Source organism: Eptatretus burgeri, chromosome 11, assembly GCF_056783735.1.
Source record: "Eptatretus burgeri isolate ZD-2024b chromosome 11, Ebu_testis_v1, whole genome shotgun sequence".
NCBI classification, from domain to species: Eukaryota; Metazoa; Chordata; class Myxini; order Myxiniformes; family Myxinidae; genus Eptatretus; species Eptatretus burgeri.
The window spans coordinates 7,449,839-7,471,666 of record NC_140971.1 but is presented as its reverse complement, the minus strand read 5'-3'; the positions used below and the strand labels follow the sequence as shown (position 1 = coordinate 7,471,666).

Below are 21,828 nucleotides of genomic sequence, written 5' to 3'. Positions count from 1 at the left end.
CTGACTTCGCTCCACGAAAAAAGTTCTCTTTTTACTTTATTATATATTAGCACCCTCATTATATACCTGAGCCTGCCACACTTTTCTCATCCCCACTTGTCCCCCATTCCCCCCCCAATATAATTAAGTTGTTAGCTTGACGGATTTATTTAATCTGGTGTTGGTGGAGCACAGGCATGATGGCCTGACTGGCGTCGTCCTGCGTCGATTTTCCTTGTTATCACTTCATTGCAGGCACACCCAAAACCCGGCACTTGGTGCCCCCCCCCCCGAGCCGGGTGTCCCCAGTGGATGCCTGCCATTAAATCCGTGCAAGTGTGTGAGTGCGTGTGTGCATGTGTTTGGCTGGCAGGATAGCGTCGAGGTATATGCGCATTAGCCTGGGTTTGAATCCCGACCCAGCCATCAACTGCCATCCTGGTGTTTCATAGGCATAAGCAGGGTGTGGTGTGTTTGCCCCCAGAATAGACCAATGGTAATGATAATAGATCATTCAATTTATATGTTCAAATTGTTGTATAAAGACCATATATCTAGAAATACAAGTTTAGGACATGGACATACTGATCGTCAAGGGCATGGACTTACCCTGTCATCACCAGCAGTCAGCTCGTATTTCGAGAATGAATCATCGCAAAAGGTTCAGTTCGTATCAAGGGAGCGTCAACCACAAGCTCGCTCTTGGGAGATTAACCCAATCCATGAGGTCACACCTCTACAACGGTGATACTGGTGGCGAATGATCTACTGGTGATGCACCTTTAATGTGTTCATGGCGACTTTATTTTGGCATCTGCCTCCACTGCCCTGGCCACTTCTGGCACAGAGGATCCACACCACACGACACACACACACACACACACACACACACACACACACACACACACACACACACACACACACACACACACACACACACACACACACACACACACACACACACACACACACACACACACACGATGCACACCTGTCCTTTGCCTTCTCTTCCCATATCTATACATCAATGCCAGTGGCCCTTAGATGTCTCTTCATGCAGTCCAGGTAGTGTAACCGTGGTTGCTTGACATTGCATTGCCCCTGGGAAAGCTCACTATAGTACAGCCTCTGGCAGCCGGTCATCCCCCATTGTGACCATGTGACTCGTCCACGTGAACTGCTGCTTCAGAAGCATGGCTTCAATGCTTGGCATTCCATCCCGCTTCAGAACCTCATTGCTTGTCACACCATCAGACCACTTAATGCTGAGGACATTTTGCAGATGCCAGGGATAGACTTGCGACAAATGGCGGTTGTACCTTATGTAGACGGTATATTTCTCAGAGCTGTACAACAGGAAAGGACAACAGCTCTGTACGCTTTACACTTTGTAGTGAGCTTAATACTGTGTCTACCCCACACTCCACAGTCGGTCACACATACGACCAAAGACAGCACAGGCCGAACAAATCAATGCCACCAGCTCCTTCTCGAGGTTGCTGTCATTCGAGACATCGGTGCTGAGATACACAAAGCAGTCAACGATCTTAAGTGGTTCACCATCCAGCAAGAGGATTTGCTCATTGTGCGGCATTCCAGGGCCCGGTTGATAAAGGACCTCGGTCTCTCAGATATTCATGGAGAGTCCGAATGCCGCAGATGCAGTGATAAACTTGTGTCGAAGTTTCTGCGGGTCATGTATGGAATGTGAAACTAGGCCAATATCATCAGCATCGAGTGAGTGCCACGCGCACATCTGACGAACCTCTGTCTTCGCTTTGAGACATTTCCCGTTGAAAAGCTTGCCGTTGGTGTGTATTGTTAGGTAGACGCCATCGGCAACATCCCGTGCAGCGAGCAGCGTGGGAGCCGGAACACAACCCTGTTTCACGCAATGTGCAACGGTGAACAGATCAGTCGTCTCAATGTCAGCTAGCACCTGCGTACCCTGCAAAAGGGTCACAAACTTGTCCAGTCAGCCATATTTCAATAAAAGATGCCAAAGGCAAGAGCGACTGACCAAATAAAATTCCTTGGAAAAAGATCAATGAAAATGATGTAAAGAGGCGTGTTCTGTTCAGCTGACTTTTTCTGAAGGTGTCGTGGTCTGAAAAGCATATCCTTGGTACTACGACCTGCACGGAATCCACATTGTGATTCAGGTAAGATGTCTTCAATCATCGTCTGGAGGCACTTGAGCATGACCTTGCGAAGGATCGTATCAGCAACTGAGAGTAGTTGACCACCATAGTAGTTGCAGCAGACCTGATGGTTACTCTTTTTCTTAGAAATGGTAGCAATCAAAGCATCCTCAAGGTCTTGTGGAAGTTCCCCACGTTCCCAATGATGAAATATATCGAGCTGCACACTGAGGAATATATCAGCACCATAGTTGGACACTTCAGCAGGGATTCCATCAAGACCAGTGGCCTTATTATTTGCCACGTTAGCCACTGCAGTCTTAATTTCACTCAAAGTGGGCACGATGTTTAGCTCCTCTGTGGATCGGCCTTTGAGGAATCGACTCGAAGACGGTATTGTCGACTTAAGAGGGTCGGTTGAGCAGTAACGAATAGCGTTCTCTCCATCGTGCCGAATATCTGGCTCATCTAACAGCAGAACATTGCCCTCACACAAAATAAATGGGCTGTCAATCGATCAGCGTGGACCATACACAACCTTCATTGACTGAAAGACGTCTCGAGAGTCACCACGGTCAACCAGGGCTTGAATTTCATGAGCCTTCTCAGCCCACAAGCCATTCTCCATGCATCGTAGGTCCCGTTGGTGGTTCGCCTTTGATTGGGAATGCTGAAGAACTGCAGCCGGAGAAGACGGGTCGTTGAGCCGCACCTGGATCATCCCTGTATGCTTGCAACTGATAAGATAATTATGACTAACCAGAAAAAGACAATTTGTTAATTGCTATTAATTGGTGAATGAAACACTCAAGAAACTCAACATTCACGCATCCAATCAAACTAACCTTAGAGTCGATCCGGGAAAACCAACAGGTAAACAAAAAGCAAACGAGAATGAATGGTGCGTAGTTTCTCCATGTGGAGTCAAATGCACACAGACACATACCTGCTTTGAGAATTCTAACTCCACGGGAATAAGCAGACAATGGGACAGTGGGGACGAGCAATTTTATGTTGGACAAAGACAAGCGGTCATTTTTGTCAGAATGATCTGACACATTTATTTGGCTAGTTATTGCTTTATCGTGAAAACTGTTCTGTCATCATCTCAGGGTTCTTTGGAAACTCAACAATAGCGCTTTCCTCCATCCATTGTCTCTTGGTTCATTCCCCATCTCTCAGATCCGTGGGAGAGAGAACTTTGAACTCCTCATGAGGGTGAAGGAGAGTCTGGAGCTTGCGGCACTGCTTCCCTCACACCTTACAGAAGCTTACCATCACGGGTACCTGATTCCCTTTCACATGCTCCTCTTAACCCCAACAATCAGCATAACAGGCCATTGTGTGACCTCCATAACATTATCTACTGCACACCTGTTTATCACATGATGCTGCTTGGACTAGGTTTTGGAGGCCATAGGACTTGTAAATAGACCATGGCATGTGTTTAAATGAAACAGGCAGTATGATTAACTGATTAATACAATGGCTTTAGCTTACAAATAACTTTTTCAGCAATGCTGTCAGCCTGGAGGTCCGCACAATCAACGCTGAGCCATCTAGCCTGGATTTGAATCCCGACCTAGCCACAAACTGTCGTGCTGGTGTCTCTCAGGGAGGATGAGGTATCGATGCGTGTGCCATCCCTCGGAGGGACGTTAAACTCTGCATCGACAACTGTAGATGACGCCGAGTTTGACGTGCATCCGAGGGACGTCCCTTTTGCCAATTTCAATTGGTGGACAATAAAGATTAAAGATCCTTCGAGAAGAGTCGGCGAGTTATCGCCGGGTTCGCTGAACAAATTACAAATTCTTGCGACAAGGGGCATCAGTGGTGCAAATGATGCTACCAGCAGCCATGTGCTGCATACGAAAGAATAAGAAGACAATGCTGTCAAATTGGTTTGGGGTTGACATATTAGTCTGAACCTATCTGATCATGGAAGGTTGTTGACGGGCTGACACCAGGACAACATCTTCATGAGATGATGCAAGAAACCCTTTCCAAAAATATATTGTGGGATTTGGTGAGATTATCTGATTTATACCAGACTTTTTTCTTTCTGAATGCAAAGTCTAGGCACATGGAAGATTAAGACTCAATGAAAAATCTTAGGTTTTCCTTAAAGGGAGGAGGTAAGAAGAACATGGTCAAACCCATTTTGATATCCTTGAAAGACTGTTGACAACTCGCTAAGACTAGATGGATTATTTAAGGTCCTGTGTTCCTCATAGTTACTCTAAATTCGTCCATTCTCACCTTTCCAGAAGTTCTTCTGGCCTTGGATATGGCTGCAGAGGTGGTATAAACAAGCTATCAGGATTGCCCAAGCTCCCGTCTATGAGCCAGCTGATTGATTCGGCACGTCGAGGGAACAGGACAATGGGTAAGTATAAAGTAACCATGACAACAAATTGACCTTCACCAGATGTTTTCAGACATTTTATTGAAAACTCATCACGTCCAATTTCTTCCAACTGCACGCCACCTAATAATCCCGAGAAGCTGTTCCTCACCAGATGTTTTCTATAAACTGCTATCACGTGTTTTATGAACCTCTCACTAACTGATCCATTATTACTCCTCTTTTAGGATCCATGGTGACACAAATGCCTCCACCTCCATCTCCTCTACCTCCAAGCAGCCCCTCAGCACTACAATTTTCTCCATTGCTGCAAACCCCTCCACCTCCTCCCTACACTGCTGAAAACTCACTATCCAGGTAAAGGTGGAAATACATTACACACACACACACACACACACACACACACACACACACACACACACACACACACACACACACACACACACACACACACACACACACACTTGCGACTTCACCATGTTTCTTGGTGTCTGGCTGTTGTCATAATTTCCATGGTCCATCATAGCCTCACTCTTTCTGCCACATCTTACACCTGAGTCTTTTGTCTTCCCTTGGGTCTCTTTTTCTCCACCTAACATTCCATTATCTGTTCTGTAAGCTTCCCGTGGCTTCTTCTAATGGTACGTCTGTGATACGCCACTTTTCTCATTTCAATCTTGAGTGACCAGGTGTGGTTGACTCTGCCTGTCATCCTTCTGAGGAAAAAATGAGTACCGGCTTGCTGGGATGATTAAGCCATTCGAGTATCCTGTGTCAGAGTGGCAACCCATCCAGGAGTGTGCCCAATAGCCCAGGAGACTGCTTCGGCAGCAACTACACTCTGTACAGAGTATGGTCCCAATGGATGGAATCATGAGTGACAATATTGTTCTCTCCTCCACCAATGTCACCATTTATTCATTATTTTTCCTCTCTTGCCAAGGTACTTTTTGACATTTCTTCTTCAAAACTATGTATATGTTGCATCATTCTTTTTACTTTGGCATGCTGTTGAGGTTCCACATCTTCACCCCAGAAGTCTGGTGTTGGTGTAACAGTTGAGGTGGCTGGCTTGAGATCTTAGGGTCTTGAATTCAAGTTCCTTTTGTGCTGTTGAAATAACACCAGGTGGGGTTGACTCAGCCTGTCAGCCTTCCGAGTTTGGCAAAATGAGTACAAGTTTACTGGTAACAAGGGGCATCGCATCAGTGGCACAGATGTGCTTCCAGGAAAAACGATGCAACCAGCAGCCACAGGCTGCATATGAAACAACAACTTTCACCCCATATGTTGATATCGACCAAAAGTATGCTTTCAAATGGCCTGTCTCTGCCCACGCTGTTCTTTGTCATTCAATGTCATCTGCACTTACCTGGCCTTAACCGATTCCAGACATGGGGGAACAAAAAAAACGTAACACCTTCCCCTGTCGAACCACTACTTTGGACAGCATTGTCACCCCGGTAATGCAACAGTGGACAACATGCCCTTATCCACATCCATCCAATATTGGTCCAAAAAGTCGAAAAAAAAACATGTGATTCCTATAAGTTCAAGGATTTATAAACTCCAATCCCCACCCATGGACGTAATGACGTGTGTGTGTGTGTGTGTGTGTGTGTGTGTGTGTGTGTGTGTGTGTGTGTGTGTGTGTGTGTGTGTGTGTGTGTGTGTGTGTGTGTGTGTGTGTGTGTGTGTGTGTGTGTGTGTGTGTGTGTGAGATAGAGAGGCAGAAGGTGGATATTGAAGCGAGATGGAGAAACAGGGTCATTTTTTGGTCATTTTAGAACACTTTATTGACTCCAAAAAGTACTATTTACCACATTTATCATCACATACTGTGCTAAACACATCATACCATATTTATGTCTCCCGATTTCTCGTTCCCTTCACCTTCTCCCTTTTCCCAGTTTTCTCTGCCGTCTTGGCTGCTCTAGCTGCCTTGAACTGTTCATCTCTCAGGGCCTCAGCCTGGCTTGTCAGCTTATGAACCTTTCCCTGGAGGTGGGAATGGGGAACTGGGGGAAAGGGTGGGGATGGGGGTACCTTATTGACTGTTAAAGTTTATAATTAGAAATCTATATTCAATGGATCCTATGCATGATGAAATGGATCAACAAGCTTCATGACTAACTGTCCTTTGTTCTTCCCTCCACCTCTAAAAATCGCCATTCCAACATCATTTTAACCTTCAGGACCTCAACTCGCTAAAAGTCCCAGAACCATATCGGGGGATCATTTGGAAGGCTATCGTCAACATGAAACAAGCTCAAGCTTCTGACATCACACCGCAAGCACGGCTCATCAAGGAAGAGTTTGCTGGTGTATGCTAGCTCTGCCTGTCCATAGCTCTGCTTGCCTTTGTGTCTACCTGTTTTTACTCTTCTCCTTCTCTGCCATCCTGTCTCTTTCTCTCATGTCATTGATATTATTATATCACCTTTGCTCTTGTTTTACAAAAGCTCTAATTTCTCAAGTTTAATTGCTTGAGCACTTTCATTATGTAACCCCAGGTGTTGGGTTTGTGTACATGTAGTGTTGTTTTATTTGAATCAACTTCAACTTCATACTCTTCGAATGTTCTCAATTAACAGACACATGTCCACAAGCTTACGCTGTGCATCGGAGCAATCTTTAATGGAACTTAAGCAGAGATAAGCATGAAGGGAGTTGGAGAAGCTCAGGAGTCCTATTACTACTAAGAACTAAAATCTAACAGGAGGTAAAGGTTTTCCAAAAGAAGTTTTTACATCCAGCCTTTCGCTCACGAGCAGGAGGCTCAGGCACTTGAGTGTCTGCTCTTGCTTTCCCAATAGCCCGTTCTACATTCAGTCTTACTTGCTCTTCCTCTCTTGCCCTTATCCCTGGGCCAAAGCCCAGCCAGGCAGGAATCTGGGCGAGAGCTTGGGCCTCAGGTCCCCAAGCTGCTACTTCTTTGGGGTTGAACTGGAAAAGGTGAGGGCATAATGTGACTGGTTAGTGCTGTAGAGAATGTGAATTCTTTAAAAAAAAAATAGGGTGAGGTAAGTGCTTGGGAGGAAGAGAAAGGTGAGAGGGGTCAGAGAAAGCAAACTTGATGCAGCAGTAAAGAAACATGAAGGTAAAATATCATTTTCAGGTGATGACTGTATGTTGATGGTGGAGAATGAGAAGTACGTTGAGAGGTTAGAAACAGAATAATTCACACCTCCTTTTGAAGCCACATGTCTCTTTCTAACCAGGGCTCAAAAGGTGCTGCCAATGAGGACATTCGGTCAGAGGTCATTGTCATGACTATCAGGAAGAATGCCAGGTGAGCCGCCATGATGTCTGCCAGGGGAAACAGCACTGATGTAAAACAAGAAGAGAATTGTATGCCATCATAGAGTGAAAATGACTCCATTCTTCAATTGATTTGGCATTACAAATTGTGAAATCTGCACATCAAATATTGACCACGTAACGTGGAGTGGCATTAGGTACATTAGAAAGTGTTCTAACAGCCTTTTCTCGACAAGTTGGAGACTTTAACCACCACAATCCCTCTCTTAAATTGGCATAACATGAGCCAGCCATCACCAGGCTGTCTTGGTATCGGCACTTGCATCATTGACAAAGACACAGTCATTGGGACTCGGACAAAAGCAGGGAAAAGACTGACCTGAACACTTGGTGTCTTCGCTTCTCGTAATATTAATCTCTCTTTCTCTTTCTCTCAACCTGCCCACAATTTTCTGCCTTTTAAGCCATAGCATCTCCACCGGGCAGCCAATCGTTTCCCAACACCACTTATTCCATGGCCCACCCACTCCCCCTATCTTTCTGCTGTTTAACGTTCAATTAATTTTCTGATGCTTTCTTTTCATATATTTCCTCCTTCGCCCTTATGTTTGTCTCTCAATTAGAGCACCTGCTGCCCACACGGCACTCTCACCTACGCACAAACTATATTTACTCCAAAACTCAAACTTAGTGCATTAGCCGCACATGGATGGAGCATGACCTGCACATAGTCCACAGTCTGTCTGTTTGCTTGTGTGTCTGTCTCTTCTTGTGTGTATTTGTGCATGTGTCTTGTTGGTTTCTCAATTTTTTTGTATCCTTTTCATATCTCTACTTTTCTTTTTCTACAATGTGTAACCCTCCAGTGATATGGGAACATGTTCTGGGTGTGATCCATGATGTGAGTCATTATCTCTTTAATCTATCTCTCTCTCTCTCTCTCTCTCTCTCTCTCTCTCTCTCTCTCTCTCTCTCTCTCTCTCTCTCTCTCTCTCTCTCTCTCTCTCTCTCTCTCTCTCTCTCTCTCTCTCTCTCTCTCTCTCTCTCTCTCTCTCTCTCTCTCTCTCTCTCTCTCTCTCTCTCTCTCTCTCTCTCTCTCTCTCTCTCTCTCTCTCTCTCTCTCTCTCTCTCTCTCTCTCTCTCTCTCTCTCTCTCTCTCTCTCTCTCTCTCTCTCTCTCTCTCTCTCTCTCTCTCTCTCTCTCTCTCTCTCTCTCTCTCTCTCTCTCTCTCTCTCTCTCTCTCTCTCTCTCTCTTTCTCTCTCTCTCTATCTCTCTCTCTCTCTCTCTCTCTCTCTCTCTCTCTCTCTCTCTCTCTCTCTCTCTCTCTCTCTCTCTGTATTTGTTTAGCTTTGTGTTTTTCTCTCCAAATATTTTTACAAAACTGAAGCTTTAAAATGTTGGCTTGAACACTGCCTGCCACGAAAGTTGTTAATTTTTTTGGAGGGATCTCTCCCCCTTGTATTGATATAAACCTGTACAAATTGATGTGACCATTGGACCATTGCACATTGCCCCTTTTAAATCGTGGTCCACAATACTGCCATATGGAAATCTGTCTCTATCTCTCTATCTCTCTGTCTGCATTAATAAATTCCAGTTTTTTTATCCTCAAACTTTGGGCCCAGGGGTAATTAATCAAATATAATTAATTTGTAGGTTCGTCATTTGCACTAAAAGCACGTCAGTCATAAACAGTGGAAAAGGAAGTGCATTTATTTAGGTTTGAGTAAATATTTGATTTACCGAGCCTCTTAAATTGCGACTAAATATATGTGCACTTAGAGAGTGCATTCAAAAGGTTTGTGCCATTAATCTATTTCATTAAAAGCATTCAAAAAGTGTTTTAGCATGAATGCATTTCGTGTAAAAACTCATGTCAGTCAGCATTGCAGGTTTTTTTTAAGGAATGCTGTGCTTGTCAGTGACCAAGCACCACCGGGATCTTCAGATGTTCCACCATGAAGCCTTACGTCGCTTTGGGAAGGGAGGGCAGGATGGGGATCTGTGTTTCACCAATCCTTGTGGAAATTCTCCAAGAGCCTCGACATCTGGACAAATAATTAAATAAATAAATAAAATGCTTTCTTGTTTCGGTCTTATCTGGGACACCATGGAGTACATCATACTAAAATTCAACAACTCTACATATGTCTGAACCTTGAAAAATCGAAAACTGCTTCACCAATTTTGAAGCCAGCAATCTTCTAAGATGTCATAGATAGGCTACATTACACACCAGTACAATATAATTAATGTCCCCGGTATGTATCAATCGAGGAAATCAGCTTCATGGTCGAGGCAGTAACAGGTGTTGAAAAATGCTGTGTAAAGAATAATTTGTTTAATTGTTTGTTTGTTTTCAAACATTGTAAAGTCATAACTTATAGTTTGTCACCAATTTTGTGGGAGAACATTCCACAATTGTGCAAATGCTAATAGCGGCTCTTGGAATACAACCAAATTATTGTACACAAGCCACGGTTACTGAGTTTGACGTACGGAATGCACGTGTTCAGGCTGGATTTGACGCTTGCATTTCCCATTGGGCCGTGAGGGTATCTAACCTCCTCACCATTTTGTAAAACTGCCAAATTATCCCCCACCCCACCTGCCTTTTGTGAAATTACTGCATCAGACCCTCATTTTCTCTTAAATTCAAGGATCCATGGAGCCGATTATTACATTTCCAGAATCACTCAAAATTAGGGTGCATGAAAAGAAAAACCTACAGTAAATACAAATGCAGATTATTCCACAAATGTAGAAACAACTGCAGTAAATACAAATGGAGATTATTACACATATATAGCAATAAATACAGTAAATACAAAGAGGGATTATAACACAAATATAGAAAAACCTGCAGTAAATACAAATGGGGATTATTACACCTTTATAGAAAAACATGCAGTAAATACAAACAGAGCTTATTCCACAAATGCAGAAAAACCAACAGTAAATACAAACAGAGATTATTACACATCTCGAAAAACCTACAGTAAACACAAACGGGGATTCTTGCACAAATATAGAAAAACCTACAGTAAACACAAACAGGGATTATTACACATGTACTGAAAAACCAACAGTAAATAAAAATGGAGATAATTCCCCAAATGTAGAAGAACCTCCAGTAAATACAAACAGAGATTATTACACATACAGAAAAACATACAGTAAATACAAATAGAGATTATTCCACAAATGTAGAAAAACCTACCATAAGTACAAACGAAGATTATTCCTGCAAGTAGAAAAACATGTAGGAAATACAAACGGAGATTATTCCTGAAATATAGAAAAACATACAGTATACACAAACAGAGATTATTACACAAATATAGAAAAACCTTCAGTAAACATAAATGGAGATTATTACACATATATAGAAAAACCTACAGTAAATACAAAATGAGCATATTCCACAAATATAGAAAAACATACAGTAAATACAAACATGGATTATTACACATGGATAGAAAAATATGGAATAAATACAAAGGGAGATTATTATTGAAATGTAGAAAAACCTACAGGTAATACAAACGGAGATTATTACACATATATAGAAAAAAACCCACAGGAAATACAAACGGAGATTATTACACATATATAGAAAAAAACCCACAGGAAATACAAACGGTGATTATTCCACAAATATCGAAAAACCTACAGCAAATACAAACAGGGATTATTCCAGGAATTTAGAAAAACATACTGAAAATACAATTGGTGATCATTATACAAATGTAGAAAACCTACAGTACATACAAATGGACATTATTACACATACATAGAAAAAATCGACAGGAAATACAAATGGAGATTATTCCACAAATGTAGAAAAACCTACAGCAAATACAAACAGGGATTATTCCAGGAATATAGAAAAACATACCATAAATACAGTTGGTGATCATTATACAAATGTAGAAAAACCTACAGTACATACAAATGGACATTATTACACATATATAGAAAAACTTACAGTAGATAAAACAGATTATTCCACAAATATACAAAACCTACAGTAAATGCAAGTGGAGATTATTCCACAAATGTAGAAAAACGTACCGTAAATACAAACGGAGATTATTGCACATATAACTTAACTATGACCTGCCTTGGAACAGGCTGCAAATATTTCTTAACAATAAAGTTTTTTTCTTCACTTTCCTCACCGATATTATTGAATATCTGTTCATCAGAGCTACAAATCATTGTATACATCGCTTTTGTAAGTCCTACAGTTTTCAAATTAGGAGCTTGGAGCGATTTCATGAATCATATGATACTATTTTCCATGATCTACTTTGACGAACTAATTAAAGCATATCATCGGAATATTGTTTTGGTTTTGAGGATCCGATATCGTCTGGATTAAATAAATGTCAAAATCTGTTGTGAGATTTGATAATTTAATGAAATAACGAGTCTTATAACTAAGCCAATATAGCTATTTACTTTCAGCAAGCAAGGCTGTGTTCCCTCCTTCTCCATACATACACAAGAAAATGTGAAATTTCCAAAGCATTAAACGTCTTTTTATACTGTTTGTAGAACTATATTTAGTGAACAAAAAAATTAGGAACGTGCCGAAATTAACCAGCTTCATTCAGATGGTTTCATTGAGTGCAACGGAAATAACAATTCATTGCAATGAAAATAATTAACCAGTGGGACCGAAGCAAAGGCAGCCCCGCCTGAAATCTCTGGAGTTAGGAAGGCAAAACAAATTTAATAATGATTGAATGGAAGAAAAAACTGAACGATTAACAAAATGGGAGGATTATGGTGAGTGAAGCAATGGATGAGGGTGAGTGAAACAACTTCAAAAAATTTCCACTCAATTTTTTTTTCTGTCCGGAATGCATTTCTCCTTTAATAAATCTTAAAAATCAATGGGATTTTAATGTTCCATTCAAACGATGTTGTCCAGGAATGCATCTATGGTACAAACACCTGGATATGTGTGTGTGTGTGTGTGTGTGTGTGTGTGTGTGTGTGTGTGTGTGTGTGTGTGTGTGTGTGTGTGTGTGTGTGTGTGTGTGTGTGTGTGTGTGTGTATATGTATGAATGTATATGTAGAGCATAACATTATCATTTGACTCCCCCACCCCCCCCCCCCTTTTCTCATTTTCTCAGCTCCCCATCTATGCTCTCTCCTCTTTCTCCTCTCTCTCCTCTCTCGCACCCCCTTCCTCAGGAGTATTTAGCGACATATGGTGAGGCGTTGCTCCCCACCCCCTTTCCTCACTCTCCCTCCCTTCCTTGCTCTCCCCCTTTCCTAGCTCTTCCTCCTTGCTCCCCCACTCCTCACTGTCTCCTCACTCCCTCCCCACCCCCTTTCATCTCTCCCCACCCCCTCTCCTCTTTCCCCACCCCCTTTCCTCTCTCTCCACCCCTTCTCCTCTCTCCCCCATCCTCCTCACTCCCCCTGGAATGTATAGTGATATTTGGTGAGGCGTCGCTCCCCCATCCCTCTTCCTCACTCTTCATCCCACTTCTGAGCTCTCCCATTCCTCACCCCTCCTAGCTCCCCGACCCCTCCTCCCTCCCCTTTCTCACCCCTCCCCTCTCCTTTCCCACTCCCTTCTCCCTCCCTTCTCCCTACTCTCTCTCACCCTCCCCTCCCCTCCGTCCTCTCTCGCTCCACTCCTTCCCCTCTCCCTTCTCTTTCTCTCTCCCCTCCCCTCCATCCTATCTTGCTCCACTCTCTCCTCTCTTCCTCTCTTCCCTCCCCCTCCCCCTTCTCTTCTCTCACCTTCCTGTCCTCTCTCCCCTCCCCTTCCCTCCTCTCTCCTCTCTCCCCTCCCCTCCCTCCTCTCTCCCCTTCCCCCTCCCTCCTCTTCTAACCCTCCCTCCTCTTTATCTCCCTCCCCTCCATTCTCTCTCCCTACCTCCCTCACCTATCCTCCCCCTCCCCCTCTTACTCCCCCCACATAATATTTCCATCAGCGAAGCAACAGGTTGTATTTGCTGGTGTTGAATATTAATAGAGTGACACTTGGTGAGATTTCAAAGTTACCCACAGCTGCATAATTAGGGGCAGAGCACAAATTAGGGACAACGTAAAAGTGGACTTTTGGAAAAAATATCAGTTTTTCGGGTGCTTTAATTCGACAAGAAAACTGTCTGAAACATGGAATACTGCATGTAATACAGAAAAACCGTTCCATTCTTGGGGGAAATGCTAGGAGCATAGAAAAGGCCCCTTTATGTGATGTGTACCATGTGGCAAACTCTAGAAAAGAAGGAACATTGCATAGCTTGTAGAAAATGCCAAACATTAGAAAATAAAGCACATTCAAAAAATCTTGTGTACATGCTGTACTATCCTTGTGTTCTTAGGAGGAACCAACTAATGATCGAGAAAAGTTCATATGAAGGAACACCAATTTTTAATACAAATTAATCGCACACATGCACATTATCTTGTGTATTTTTGTTTTCAAGGAACAAATTTTTTTTACCTACTGATGGGTTTTAACCGTTATATGTAGAGCGCCCCTTAATATGAACTTTTCGAGAGCATTGCTTGTTTTTTTTCTAAGAACACAAGGGTATTACAGTATGCACACGAGATTTTAATGTCTCCACACCAAGGGTGCCGGAGGCATTGTTTCCAGGTTGTCCGTCCGTTCGTCCGTCTGGATTTTCGTTTATGCGATAACTCAAGAAGCAAATTGTGGAATTTCATCAAACTTGGTAATAAGGTAAAGTAAGACAGGGCAATTAAGTGATTAGATATTTGGGCCAGATGTGGTTAAGGTCAAGGGTCAAAGATGTCAATACTCAAGTGTTTGTGCGGAAGAGCGGCGGCATACCCGTCGACTGCGCACAGTCGAATTACTCTAGTTTGAATATGCCTTATTTTCTATGGTTTGGCTTTTTCTACAAGCCATAGAACGTCCCTTCTTTTCTATTGTTTACCACATGGCACATACCATATGAAGGGGCCTTTTCTTTGCCCCTGGCATTTTGCCCAAGAATACCGATGAAACTTGACCACAACCTTCAACACCCGTGATGCACTAAAGTTTAACTACATTAAAAAAAAAACATAGGGGCAATACTCCTGGGGACTCACTTGGTGGCGGCTGGATAAGATAACCAGGGAACCACTGGCAGGCATGGAATACCCATAAACGACGTAATAGACAAGAAAGTGAATACTTTTGGATTTTTTTTTTAAAACCTTGAACAAACTTGGTTACATCACGAGTGCTAAAGGTTAAAGTCAAGTTTCATTGAAATTGTGTGTGTCGTTTTGGAGAAGAAAGCAAATACATATTTTGGGGTGGAAACCCCTCATACACCCCCTTAGACCCCGACTTTTCGCTCACCTGGAACGTAGTTCTGGGGAGATTATGGGATAGCATGTCGTCCATCCATCCGTCCATCCACAAATACTTGCAATTTCTTCTCTGAAACGACACATATGATTTCGATTAAACTTTACCATAAAGTTCTTCACCGTGTACGTACTATAGTTTGTTCATGCCATTAAAAAAAATCTGGCCTTTAGGGGGTCTACAAGGTTGCCCCCCAAAGTAGGTATTTCCTTTCTTCTCAGAAACTACACATGAAATTTTGATGAAACTTAACCACGACCTTCATCGCTCGTGATCTCCCAAAGTTTGCTCAAGTCATTAAAAAAAATAGAGTTTGAACAGGGTAGATGGGGAAGGGGCAGGGTGACCCCCAAAATAGGTGTTTACTTTCTTCTCAGAAACTACACACACAATTCCGATGAAACGACCACAACCTTAATCACACATGATATACCAAAGATTGTTCATGGCATTTAAAAAAATCGGGCCCAAAAGGGGTCAATGGGGGTTGCCCCTCAAAATAGGTATTTGCTTTCTTCTCAGAAACTTCACAAACAATCCTGATGAAACTTGGCGACAACCTTCATCACCTTTGATCTACCAAAGCTTGTTCATGGCATTAAAAAAAACATCCAAAGGTATTGACTTTCTTCTGTGTTACACATTTTGTGGGTCATCTATGCCTATCAGTGGTTCCCTGGTTATCTTATCCAGCTGCTCGCAGGTGAGCACCCAGGGGTATTGCGACTGTTTCTAATGTCATTAACAATCTTTGGTACATTATGGGTGATTGAAGTTGTGCTGATGTTTGTTCGGAATCGTGTGTATAATTTCTGAGAAGAAAGCAAATAACTCCTTTGGGGGGCAACCCCCACTGCAGACCCCCTGTAAACCCTGATTTTGTTTCACTGCCATGAACAAACTTTGGTACATCATGGGTGATGAAGGTTGTGGTCGACTTTAATTGAAATTGTATGTGTAGCTTCCGAGAAGGAAGGAAATACATATTTGGGGGGGACAACCCCCCCACTCCCCCATAGACCCCTTTAGGCCTTGAATTTTTAGTGAAACTTTGACACATCATGGGTGATGAAGGTTGTGGTCAAGTTTCATCGAAATTGTGTGTGAAGTTTCAGAGAACAAAGCAAATACAAATTTTGGAGTCAACCCCTACTTCAACCCCCTTGAGCCCGATATTTCTCATGTCATGAACAAATTTTGATGCGTCATGGATGACGAAGGCTGCAGTCAAGTTTCATTGGAAGTTTGTGTGTCGTTTCTGAGAAGAAAGCAAATATATATTTTGGGTGGCAACCCCCCCTGTATAACCCCTTAGACCCCAATTAATTTTGTCAATGGTGTGAACAAACTTTGGTACATCATGTGCGATGAAAGCTGTGGTCAAGTTTCATCGGAATTGCATGTGTAGTTCCTGAGAAGAAAGGAAATACCTATTTTGGGGGGCAACCCCTCTCTCGACCCCCTCAGACCTCTTTTTTTTTTTTTGCTCACCTGGAAAGTACTTCTGGGGAGCTTATGGGTTGGTGCGTCAGCTGTCTGGCCATTCACAAATACTTACAACTTCTTCTCTGAAACTACTCCGATAATTTTAATGAAACTTTATCACAACCTGCACCACAATGTATGCACCAAGGTTTATTCATGACATTAAAAAAAAAATCGAGCTGTAAGGTGGTCTACAGGGTTTGCCCCCCCCAAAATAGGTATTTGCTTTCTTTTCAGAAACTACTCAAGCAATTCTGTTGAAACTTCATCAAAACCTTCATCACCTGTGACGTGCCAAAGTTTGTTGATGGCATTAAAAATAAACGGGGTCTGAGAGGGTCTAACTGAGGGAGTTTACATGTGTAGTGTTATCCCATCCCCCATCCTCCTCCTCCCCCCCCAAAAAAGGGGTATTTGCTTTCTTCTCAGAAACTACACACACAATTCCGATGAAATTTGACCACAACCTTCACCACCCATGATGTACCAAAGTTTGTTCACACCATCAAAAAACTGGGGTATAATGGGGTGCATGGGGGAGGTTGCCCCCCCCCAAAAGATGTATTTTGCTTTGTTCTCCAAAACTACACACACAATTTCGATGAAACTTGATGACAACCTTCATCACCCGTAATGTACCAACATTTGTTCACACCATTAAAAAAAATCGGGGTCAAAGGCAGTTCAAAGGAGAGGGGGGGAGTTGCCCCCCAAAATATATATTTGCTTTCTTCTCTGAAACTACCCACACCGTTTTGATGAAATTTGAGCACAACCTTCATCACCCATGATGTACCAAAGTTTGTTCACACCATCAAAAAAATTGGGGTCTATCGTGGTTTACGGGGGGGGGGGGGTTGTCCCCGAAACTATGTATTTGCTTTTTTTCTCCGGAACAACACACACAATTTCGATGGAACTTGACCACAACCTTCATCACTTGTGATGTCCCAAAGTTAGTTCACACCATTAAAAAAAATCAGGGTCGAAGGGGGGGGGGGGTTGTCCCTCCAGGTCTTCAAAACAGCTGTTCACCACCACCTCTTATCTTCCCCCATCCAAAACCACGATCTTTTCTACCCCCGTTATTCCACCACAAACCCACCTCCTTCAAATTCCCTGCTTTCCTTCCTGAAAGTCCCTGTAATGTCCATCTTTTATTCCCCATGTTCCCCGCCCCATCCCTCTCCCTTCCACAGATCTCCTAATATCTCTGTTCCCCACTGTTTTGTCCTTGCCCCTCTTGTCTCATGCCCCCCCCCCTTGCTGTGCGTTATGTGTTAGCTCTCATATGAACCTTGACAAGGTATACAAAAAATATATTTTAAAAATCTGTATTTCCTTTCTTCCCCAAAAATACATGCACCTTTCCAATGAAACTTGCCCACCACCTTTAGCACCCGTGATGTACTAATGTTTGCTCATGACAGTTTTTTTTTAATCCGGGTCGAAATTGGGGGGGGGGGAATCAAAGATGGGCGGCAGGGAGGGGGAAATAGGGGTCCAAAGAGATGTAGGTGGTGGTGGCCCCCCAAATCTGTATTTCCTTTCTTTTCCGAAACTATACATACAATTTCAATGAAACTTGATCATCCGAGATGTACCAAAGTTTATTCATGCTATTTATAAAATCGGGATGGAGGGGATTTTTGGGGGAGGAAGTAGGTTGCCCCTCCAAATAGACATTTGCTATAACATTGGTTTATTGGTATATTTTACTGATTCTGTCCCACGTTGACTTCCTCCTCAGTATCATTATTCTACCAGGTGAGTGCCCACAAGTAGTCCCTATTTTTTTTTTTTATTGTCCTAAACAAACTTTAGTACATCACTGGTGACAAAGGTTGTGGTCAAGTTTCATCATAATTTTGTCTGTAGTTTCGAAGAAGAAAGCAAATATATATTTTGGGGGTAAACCCTTCCACCCCCCAGTTCATCCCCTAAGACCACAGTTTTTTCTTGTCGTGAACAAGCTTTGGTACATAATGGGAGATGAATGTTATGGTGAAGTTTCATTGAAATTGTGTGTGGATGGATGGACTGACATTTCATGTATGTGTCGTGCTATAAAGAGTAAAAATGTCACTAATGCAGAAAATTCCATTGTGATTATTTAATTCCACTCTCAACCTGTATAACCTGCTAGATGAGGATGGCAGGCGAGAGCACTTACCTTTAAAACTCTGTGCACCCATAACACGCACGTGCCTTTGAGAGATGTACGCATGTTCGAATATTGTATACGTCTGATAAACAATTTCCTTCTGGCTACCAGGAAACAGCAGGACACGATCGTCAAGTGTACCACCAAAGATCATTAAGCCATTCCAATGGTGGAAGGGTCATGTGATGTTAAAGTAAGGCTGTGGGCAGAACAAAACGGTGGAAAGGAAATGTTTTTGTGTTTTTTCAATGATAGATTTGAATATGAATATTGATAGATAAACAAATGAGCATCTCAAAGAACACTGAAGGTGGACTAACACTGGCCAGCATGTTGTGCAGAGCCATGTCTCAACTTTTTTTATTTTCAATGCAGGACAGCCTGGACACATTAGCAAACTTTACAAAGATTTCTTCACTCCTTAAGCTCTGACATCCACCCCCTGAACTCTGGGTTACACCCCACTGAACTCTGGGTTACACACCACTGGACTCTGGGTTACACGCCTCTGAACTCTGGGTTACACCCCACTGGACTCTGGGTTACACCCCACTGAACTCTGGGTTACACCCCACTGGACTCTGGGTTACACCCCACTGAACTCTGGGTTACACCCCACTGAATTCTGGGTTACACCCCACTGAATTCTGGGTTACATGCCACTGAACTCTGGATTACATGCCTCTGAACTCTGGGTTACACGCCACTGAACTCTGGGTTACATGCCTCTGAACTCTGGGTTACACGCCACTGAACTCTGGATTACACTCCTCTGAACTCTGGGTTACACCCCACTGAACTCTGGGTTACACCACACTGAACTCTGGGTTACACCCCACTGAATTCTGGGTTACACCACACTGAATTCTGGGTTACACCCCACTGGACTCTGGGTTACACCACACTGAACTCTGGGTTACACCCCACTGAATTCTGGGTTACACGCCACTGAACTCTGGATTACACGCCTCTGAACTCTGGGTTACACCCCACTGAACTCTGGGTTACACCCCTCTGAACTCTGGGTTACACCACACTGAACTCTGGGTTACACCCCACTGAATTCTGGGTTACACCCCACTGAACTCTGGGTTACACCCCACTGGACTCTGGGTTACACCACACTGAACTCTGGGTTTCACCCCACTGAATTCTGGGTTACACCCCACTGAATTCTGGGTTACACCCCACTGAATTCTGGGTTACACGCCACTGAACTCTGGATTACATGCCTCTGAACTCTGGGTTACACGCCACTGAACTCTGGGTTTCACCCCACTGAATTCTGGGTTACACCACACTGAACTCTGGGTTTCACCCCACTGAATTCTGGGTTACACCCCACTGAATTCTGGGTTACACCCCACTGAAGTCTGGGTTACACGCCACTGAACTCTGGATTACATGCCTCTGAACTCTGGGTTACACCCCACTGAACTCTGGGTTACACCCCACTGAACTCTGGGTTACACGCCTCTGAACTCTGGGTTACACCCCTCTGAACTCTGGGTTACACCCCACTGAATTCTGGGTTACACCCCACTGAATTCTAGGTTACACCCCACTGAACTCTGGGTTACACCCCACTGGACTCTGGGTTACACCACACTGAACTCTGGGTTTCACCCCACTGAATTCTGGGTTACACCCCACTGAATTCTGGGTTACACCCCACTGAATTCTGGGTTACACGCCACTGAACTCTGGATTACATGCCTCTGAATTCTGGGTTACACCCCACTGAATTCTGGGTTACACCACACTGAACTCTGGATTACATGCCTCTGAACTCTGGGTTACACCCCACTGAACTCTGGGTTACACCCCACTGGACTCTGGGTTACACCACACTGAACTCTGGGTTACACCCCACTGGACTCTGGGTTACACCACACTGAACTCTGGGTTACACCCCACTGAATTCTGGGTTACACCACACTGAACTCTGGGTTACACCCCACTGAATTCTGGGTTACACGCCACTGAACTCTGGATTACACGCCTCTGAACTCTGGGTTACACGCCACTGAACTCTGGGTTACACCCCTCTGAACTCTGGGTTACACCCCACTGAACTCTGGGTTACACCACACTGAACTCTGGGTTACACCCCACTGAATTCTGGGTTACACCCCACTGAATTCTGGGTTACACCCCACTGAATTCTGGGTTACACCCCACTGGACTCTGGGTTACACCACACTGAACTCTGGGTTACACCACACTGAATTCTGGGTTACACCCCACTGAATTCTGGGTTACACGCCACTGAACTCTGGATTACACGCCTCTGAACTCTGGGTTACACCCCTCTGAACTCTGGGTTACACCCCACTGAATTCTGGGTTACACCCCACTGAATTCTAGGTTACACCCCACTGAACTCTGGGTTACACCCCACTGGACTCTGGGTTACACCACACTGAACTCTGGGTTTCACCCCACTGAATTCTGGGTTACACCCCACTGAATTCTGGGTTACACCCCACTGAATTCTGGGTTACACGCCACTGAACTCTGGATTACATGCCTCTGAACTCTGGGTTACACGCCACTGAACTCTGGGTTTCACCCCACTGAATTCTGGGTTACACCACACTGAACTCTGGGTTTCACCCCACTGAATTCTGGGTTTCACCCCACTGAATTCTGGGTTACACCCCACTGAATTCTGGGTTACACCCCACTGAATTCTGGGTTACACGCCACTGAACTCTGGATTACATGCCTCTGAACTCTGGGTTACACCCCACTGAACTCTGGGTTACACCCCACTGAACTCTGGGTTACACCCCACTGGACTCTGGGTTACACCACACTGAACTCTGGGTTACACCCCACTGAACTCTGGGTTACACCCCACTGAATTCTGGGTTACACGCCTCTGAACTCTGAGTTACACGCCACTGAACTCTGGGTTACACCCCTCTGAACTCTGGGTTACACCCCACTGAACTCTGGGTTACACCACACTGAACTCTGGGTTACACCCCACTGGACTCTGGGTTACACCACACTGAACTCTGGGTTACACCCCACTGAATTCTGGGTTACACCCCACTGAATTCTGGGTT

General features: G+C 43.8%; 2 protein-coding genes across 4 annotated transcripts in view; one reads left to right on the top strand and one right to left on the bottom strand.

Annotated features, from left to right (window-relative positions):
* LOC147016427 (tumor protein 63-like) overlaps nucleotides 1-6,967 on the top strand; it is a 73,107-nt gene extending 66,140 nt beyond the window's left edge. For all 3 annotated transcript variants that reach the window (XM_085845094.1, XM_085845093.1, XM_085845096.1), the window contains 5 exons: nucleotides 3,303-3,403; nucleotides 4,391-4,509; nucleotides 4,716-4,845; nucleotides 6,399-6,492; nucleotides 6,684-6,967. In XM_085845094.1, the coding sequence (XP_085701220.1) occupies nucleotides 3,303-3,403; nucleotides 4,391-4,509; nucleotides 4,716-4,845; nucleotides 6,399-6,492; nucleotides 6,684-6,821 (582 nt within the window). In that variant the 3' untranslated portion in view covers nucleotides 6,822-6,967. The remainder of the gene's footprint in view (nucleotides 1-3,302; nucleotides 3,404-4,390; nucleotides 4,510-4,715; nucleotides 4,846-6,398; nucleotides 6,493-6,683) is intronic.
* A 233-nt stretch (nucleotides 6,968-7,200) lies between these two features.
* SST (somatostatin) lies at nucleotides 7,201-8,250 on the bottom strand. The gene is made up of 3 exons (XM_085845101.1): nucleotides 8,129-8,250; nucleotides 7,676-7,797; nucleotides 7,201-7,434 (listed from the first exon to the last, which is right to left on the bottom strand). The coding sequence occupies exons 1-3, from the start codon at nucleotides 8,220-8,222 to the stop codon at nucleotides 7,201-7,203; spliced, it is 450 nt and encodes a 149-aa protein (XP_085701227.1). The 5' UTR covers nucleotides 8,223-8,250.
* Between the last annotated feature and the right edge of the window lie 13,578 nt (nucleotides 8,251-21,828).

Excerpts from the sequence above, each read along its gene's own strand:
- SST (XM_085845101.1), bottom strand. The coding sequence starts at position 8,222 with ATGCTATGGCTTAAAAGGCAGAAAATTGTGGGCAGGTTGAGAGAAAGA. Across the intron at positions 7,798-8,128 it reads CGAAGACACCAAGTGTTCAG|ACATCATGGCGGCTCACCTG; the intron begins GTCAGTCTTTTC and ends TTCCCCTGGCAG. Across the intron at positions 7,435-7,675 it reads ACATGTGGCTTCAAAAGGAG|TTCAACCCCAAAGAAGTAGC; the intron begins GTGTGAATTATT and ends CACCTTTTCCAG.